The sequence below is a fragment of the Palaemon carinicauda genome, chromosome 3 (assembly GCF_036898095.1).
Source record: "Palaemon carinicauda isolate YSFRI2023 chromosome 3, ASM3689809v2, whole genome shotgun sequence".
Classification (NCBI taxonomy): Eukaryota; Metazoa; Arthropoda; class Malacostraca; order Decapoda; family Palaemonidae; genus Palaemon; species Palaemon carinicauda.
In genome coordinates, this window is record NC_090727.1 from 146,450,537 (window position 1) to 146,458,060 (window position 7,524).

Genomic DNA, 7,524 nt, shown 5'->3' on the forward strand with positions numbered 1-7,524 from the left:
ACTAGCCAACAGATGGCAGTACCGCTTGTCTGTAGTCGCCAAGGATAATGTACCGAAAAATTATATTTAGTACATGGATGTCTAGCGTGAGTAGAGTATATAAAGCCCTACAACGGTGATTTTCGGGGAGTCGCAACAAACAAGTGATAATAAGTGTATCAAGTTTTTAAGGAATATATGGTAATGTATTGTTTATCCATTTGGACGTTTTCTTGTGTGATGTAACGTTGGTTGCCACTAACTGTTTGATGTTACTATAGTGTATTATATGTTGTGATTATGTAAAGCTTTGCGACTTGGGTATTCTACGGTGAACTGCAGAAATTAGTGATTAGTAGTCTTGATGAAGTGCTATTGTGTAATGCGTTTGTAATTGGTTTATTGTTCTGTTTGTGACTTTAATTTCTTTACTAATTGTTATTAAAGTACATTTTAAGTTATTATGGGTTATCACTGTTTCCTGATATATTCTGCTCGTAAATCCTTAGTATAAGAGATTGTGTTTTCTTATGTTACATGGGGGCCTGTCGAACGAAACCCGAACGTATCCCTATTAACTTATCCTCGGTGTTAGCTCATGTTTGCCAACCGTTAAATTACGTATCCCTACTGTTAATTGCTTTTTAGCACTTCCATATACTTTAAAGAGGGGGGAGAGTTGTGATAGTGTTAGCGCTATATTTGTCTTGCTGTTATTTTGAGCAGGTTATTAAAGATGTTTGATTTGAAAGATTTCATACGTAGTCCTAGTGGTGAGAAGTTAGAAGGTATAACTAAAATAGACTGGATTGTTCTAGCTAGGTACTATAATGTAGAAGTATCAGAATCTGCAAGGAAGCAAGAAATCTCAAATAAAGTAAGTGAGGCGCTAATGACTTTAGAAATTTTGTCTGATAAGGAAGCGTTGTTACTAATGAATTGGGAAAGGGAAGAAGCTGATAGCCAGCAAAGTGCTAGTGATAATAATACAGAGGATAGTACAAGTGAAGAGGAAGGTGCAAAAGTCGTACGTGAAAAAACCAAGTCACTTAAAGTCAAACCAAAAAAGTCTAAACTTGTTTATGAAGGGATGAGTGTTGAGCAGATGCAGATTCATTTGCAAATAGTTAGATTGGGAAATGAGAAAGCTGTCGAACTTAAAAGATTAGAAGCTGAGGTTGAGCAAAAGAGGATAGAACTAGAGATAAAGAAAATTGAAGTTGAAGGAAAGTCCAAAGTAGCACTAAAGTCTTTTCAGGTAGACAACGCAGTAAAAAGTGTACCCATTTTTGTTGAGAATGAAGTAGACTCTTTTTTTTTACAATTTGAGAAAGTAGCAGAACAGCGTGAATGGCCGAGAACGTCGTGGAGCACGTTGGTTCAAACCTCTTTTCGAGGAAAGGCTAGGGAAGTATTTGCTGCCTTATCTTTGGATGATTCTAAGGATTATGAGAGAGTTAAATCTGAGGTTTTGAAAGCTTATGAATGGGTGCCTGAGAGGTATAGAGAGAAGTTCAGAAGCTGGATAAAAAGAGATGGTCACACTCATATGGAGTATGCACGGGAACAACGCCTGTGGTATGATAGGTGGATAAATGCCAGAGAAGTTAATGGTGATTTCGGTAAACTTCAGGAACTTATCTTGCTTGAGCAGTTTAAGGATGGTATTAATCCACTTATTAAGACATATTTGGATGAACGTGATGTAGATAATGTGGTTGAAGCCACTAGATTGTCTGATAATTACGCATTGACCCATAAGCTGTATCATACTGACGTCACTCCTAAAATTGGAAGGAACAGAGTGTGGGAAGAGCGTCAAAATTACAAGGCACAAGGTAAGACTACGAGTTCACAGGTATCACCAGGGGGAGTTTATAATAAATCCTTTAATAGAGGTTTTAGAGGGGCAAGTCAAAATAGTTATGGTCCTAGTGTTAGTGCTGGAAAAGCAGGATCCAGTGGAAATGATCAGTTTACACCCCGTTATCAAAATGTAGGCGAAAACTTTAGAGATTTTGTATGTTTCAGTTGTGGCAAACCAGGACACATCAGTAGGAGTTGTCCACATCGCACAGAAAACCGTCCAATTCAAGTGGTAAATAAAGTTAAAGATAAACCTGTACATTCTAAGAAGGATGATCATAAACCTGAAAATACTATTGCATTGTTAAATCAACCGCAAGCATGTGGTGACATTAGTCCTTGTTTGTTTGCTTCTCCCCTTAGGCCAGGTAAGAGTTACTGTAACAATAGCATTGATAATAATGTATGTAATGTTGATGAGAATATTGGTTACAAAATGGGTAACAATTGTGTTCAAAATGTTAATAATGTTGGTTATGTTGAGACTAATGTAAAAGAAAATAGAATGGCACTTCCTGAAGAGAGTACCAAATCCAAAGGTACTGAATTGTATGACCCTTTTATAGGAGGAGGTTGGTTACACCTCCCTTGTGTTGAAAAAAAGAAAGTAAGGTGGTTAAGAGATACCGGAGCGGTACAGTCTGTAATGGTAAGAAATATGTATGACCAGTGGAAGGATACTGGAGAGTATGTACTTCTGCGTGGGTTTGGTCCTGAATTCTCGGCTCCTTTAGTAGAAGTAAAGTTGGAAACTCCGTTAATTTCGGGTTTTGTTAAAATTGCTTTGGTGAGAGAAATCCCAGTGTCGGGAGTAGAGTTAATTCTTGGAAATGATTTATGTGGAAACAAAGTTTTTGGTAGCAGTAATCCAATTTTGACAGAAAAACCCTCTAATTCTTCATCTATTACAGAAGTTGAATGTACATTTCCAAACATATTTCCTGCTTGTGCAGTTACTACAAGAAGTAAGAGTACCGAAGGAAAGGTAAAGGATGACGACTGTTTGGATTTACAAAACTTGTTTAAAGACAGTCCAGAAACACAAGTAAGTAAAGTCAGTACTCCTTTGCGAATGCTGAAAGTTAATAAGGAAGAATTTGTTAAATCTCAAATTGAAGATGAGAATTTGAAGGTAATAAGAGATAATGCCCTTGTTGATATAAATGATATCGAGAAGGAAGGAAAGTGTTACTTTGTTAAGGATGGAATCCTAATGAGGAAGTTTAAGAGTAGAAATGTTAATGATGTTGTAGAACAAGTGATTATTCCAAATAGTTATAAGAATTTTGTTCTAGGTATTGCTCATGACAGTAGTTATTCTGGTCATTTAGGTATAAACAAAACTTATGAGAAATTATTGAGGTATTTTTATTGGCCTAAGATGCACAAAGATTGTAGTGAATATTGTAAAAATTGTGATTTATGTCAAAAAGTAGGTAAAGCGCAACATGACCCTAAAGTGATGCCATTGCAACCCATTGAAGTTCCAGGCGAACCCTTTGAAAGACTGGTTTTGGATTGTGTGGGACCTCTTCCTAGGTCTAGTAAAGGCAACGAGTATTTGCTGACAATTATGTGTAGTGCTACCAGATTTCCAGAAGCTATTCCTTTAAGAACTGTGAGTGCTGATAAGATAATAGAAGCGCTTAATAAGTTCTTCTCGCTGGTTGGTTTGCCAAAAGAAGTACAAACTGACCAAGGAACCAACTTTACGTCTAAAAAGTTTGCATCATTTTTAGCCTGTCAGAATATTAAGCATTGCTTATCATCTCCTTATCACCCACAGAGCCAAGGAGTGGTCGAACGATTTCATCGAACCTTCAAAACCATGCTTCGCACGTACTGTTGTGAAAATGAAAAGGAATGGGATGTCTTCATACCAATGTTGCTATTTGCCGTTCGTGATAGCGTACATTCATCGTTGGGGTATTCTCCTTTTCAGTTAGTATATGTCCATCAGGTAAGGTCGCCCATGGAGGTGATAAAAAATCAATTGATTTCAGATGAAAAGGATTCTATCACTTTACAAGAAATGAAGGAAAAAATAAAGAAAATATGGAAAGTAGCACATGAGAATCTCGAAATGGTACAAGAAGGGATGAAAAGAAACTACGACAAAAAGGCTGCAAAACGTGAACTCGACATCGGAGACAAGGTTCTAGTGTATCTCCCAACATCTGGTAAGGTTTTTAACCAGAAGTATATAGGACCTTGCACGGTGAAAGAAAAAGTAAGTGATGTTAACTATCGAATTCAATTTCCTACAGGACGAAGGAAAGTTAAAACTTTCCATATTAACAAGTTGAAAAGGTATAATGAATCCAGTGGAGTGTTGTCAATTGCAAAAGAGGATGATGAAAAAGATGTTGAAGGAGAATTTGAAGTTAGGATAAAAAATACTGAGTATTTGAGGGATTATGAAAAATTTAGTAAATTATGTATTCATTTATCTGATGAACAGCAGCAGGATTTTAAAGTGCTTATTAAAAACTTTTCAGATCTGTTTTCAGACCATCCAAAAAGGATAAAAGGAGTACATCATAAAATCAGGTTGAGAGAGGAGACTCCAATAAGTCAGCGTCCGTACAGAATGTCACAGAGGCAACAACAACAGTTAAAGACCGAAGTTGCTTATTTGCTGAAACACGGACTAGCAGAGGAAAGCCATAGTAAATGGGCTAGCCCATGTATTCTAGTCGACAAACCTGACGGAAGTGCAAGAATGTGTACAGACTATCGAAAGGTAAATAATGTAACTATAAAAGATTCATATCCCATGCCCAGAGTAGAAGATATAATTGATAATGTAGCAAAGTTTCATTTTTTAAGTAAAATTGATTTATTGAAAGGATACTATCAAATTGAGTTAGACAAAAACAGTAGGAATATTGCTGCATTTGTTACACCCCATGGACTTTATAACTATAAGGTAATGCCATTTGGTTTATGTAATGCACCTCTGACATTTCAACGTCAAATGAATTATATCTTAAAGGATCTCGAAGGTGTATTTGTTTATTTAGATGACATTATCATAGTTGGAGAAACCTGGGAAGATCACATAAAAAAAGTATATGATGTTTTTAAGAGGTTATTAGAATTCAATGTCACGATAAACCTTGCAAAATGTGAATTTGGAAAAACTACTGTTCAATATTTAGGACATGAAATAGGAAGTGGCCACGTGAGACCTGTTGATTGTCATATTGAGGTCATAAAGAATTTGACCATCCCTACATCTAAACGTGGCGTGATGAAATTTTTGGGGACAGTGGGGTATTACAGAAAATTTTGTAAGAACTTTTCAGATGTAGCCTACCCATTAACAGAGTTGCTGAAAAAGGATGTGAAGTTTGTTTGGGCAAAGGAATGTGACGAAGCCTTTAGCAAACTTAAGCTCATGTTAATGTCTAAGCCAGTGCTGAAATCCCCAGACTTTAATCTACCATTCAAGTTACAGGTTGACTCCAGTGAAGTAGGAGCTGGCAGTGTATTATTACAGGAACATGATGGTATTTTACACCCTGTATCTTACTTTTCAAAGAAATACAATAGCCACCAGTTAAATTATAGTATTGTTGAAAAAGAAGCTTTAAGTTTAATTTTGAGTTTAATGCACTTTGAGATATACTTGTTAAACAGTAATTTTGAAATTGACATATATACTGATAATAATCCATTAACCTTTATTAATAAATGTAAGCACAACAATAAGAGAATTTTAAGATGGGCTTTATTTTTGCAACCATTCAAAATAAATGTTCACCATATAGCAGGCAAGGAAAATGTCATTGCAGATTCTCTCTCTAGGTCTGTTGATTAATCTAAACCTTTTATTTTGAAAGGAAAGTGCTTGTTACCAACGACGTGGCAGTCTCCGATAGTTGCTGAATGGTGGAAGTGGCTAATGTTTAAGACTGTACGAGTGAAAATTCAGCATGGACTGAGGAGAGAGCCGCGGAGTTTAAAGGGGGGGAATGTAAAGGAATATGATTAATTGAGTATAAAATTGCAGAAAAGGTTGAAAATTGATATTTTCATAAAAAAGGTGTACACTAGCCAACAGATGGCAGTACCGCTTGTCTGTAGTCGCCAAGGATAATGTACCGAAAAATTATATTTAGTACATGGATGTCTAGCGTGAGTTGAGTATATAAAGCCCCATAATGGTGATTTTCGGCGGAGTCGCAACAAACAAGTGATAATAAGTGTATCAAGTTTTTAAGGAATATATGGTAATGTATTGTTTATCCATTTGGACGTTTTCTTGTGTGATGTAACGTTGGTTGCCACTAACTGTTTGATGTTACTACAGTGTATTATATGTTGTGATTATGTAAAGCTTTGCGACTTGGGTATTATACGGTAAACTGCAGAAATTAGTGATTAGTAGTTTTGATGAAGTGCTATTGTGTAATGCGTTTGTAATTGGTTTAATGTTCTGTTTGTGACTTTAATTTCTTTACTAATTGTTATTAAAGTACATTTTAAGTTATTATGGGTTATCACTGTTTCCTGAGATATTCTGCTCGTAAATCCTTAGTATAAGAGATTTTGTTATCTTATGTTACAATATATATATATATATGTATGTATATAGATACATATATATATATATATATATATATATATATATATATATATATATATATAATGTAATATATATACATATGTATATATATATATATATATATATATATATATATATATATATATATCAATAATGAATATATATCAATAACACTCGTGATTTTAATCTATGTAAATATCAACCACAATGCCATTTGATATCAAATTCTAGGTGTGGGAATTTATATCTACTGGAATTCATTTATGAAAACAACTTCTGGCTGGGCAGAGATTCGAATTTATGCCTTTATAAGCCGAAACCATCCCTGCGAGGACTTTGCCAATCGAGCCATCAAGAGAGATATAAGTTTATGACAAGCTGTTATCATAAATGAATTCCAGTGGATATACATTCCCAAAGGTAGAATTAGATATTAAATGCTATAGTGGTTGATGTTTACACACACACATGTATATATATATATATATATATATATATATATATATATATATATATACACATATATATACATATATATATATATATACATATATATACATACACACATATATGTGTGTGTTTGTGTGGGTGTAGAATAAATTCAATAGGTAACAGGTAAACTATGAAATTAATGTTGATGCAATCAATTACCATCATCATCATCATTATTATAAATATTATTATTATTATTATCATTATCATTATCATTATTATTGATGCATTACACCAAGTTTCAACTTCTGAAACTCTACCGATGGAACCCAGTAATAGTTAGATCTTTTGTCATTTGTTTACGCTACTTCAGCTTCTTTAGCATGATGATATAAAAGGCAAAACCAACGAATCTCTACGATCGTTGGCAAAACCATTTGAATTACAGTAATTGCATTCCAAGTACTATGCAGAGGATGGTATGACCAAGGAAGTACGGAATATACAGATATTAAAGTAGACAGAATTATGGAAAACCTTATTAATCCTGCGTAGATGCATAGCCAGATTAGGATTGACTGATTGATGTATTTAAGGTTATCTGGCATCCTGATCCAGATAAGGAATGAGGTATTGTATTTATATCCAACTAGTTGAGATGAATCAGCTGCTGAAGA

General features: G+C 34.6%; 1 protein-coding gene across 1 annotated transcript; it reads left to right on the top strand.

Annotated features, from left to right (window-relative positions):
* The first annotated feature begins 715 nt into the window (after positions 1 to 715).
* Positions 716 to 6,789, top strand: LOC137634602 (uncharacterized). The gene is made up of 3 exons (XM_068367059.1): positions 716 to 4,075; positions 4,307 to 5,357; positions 6,647 to 6,789. Exons 1-3 carry the CDS (start codon positions 716 to 718, stop codon positions 6,787 to 6,789), a joined length of 4,554 nt encoding a protein of 1,517 aa, XP_068223160.1.
* Positions 6,790 to 7,524: the final 735 nt, after the last annotated feature.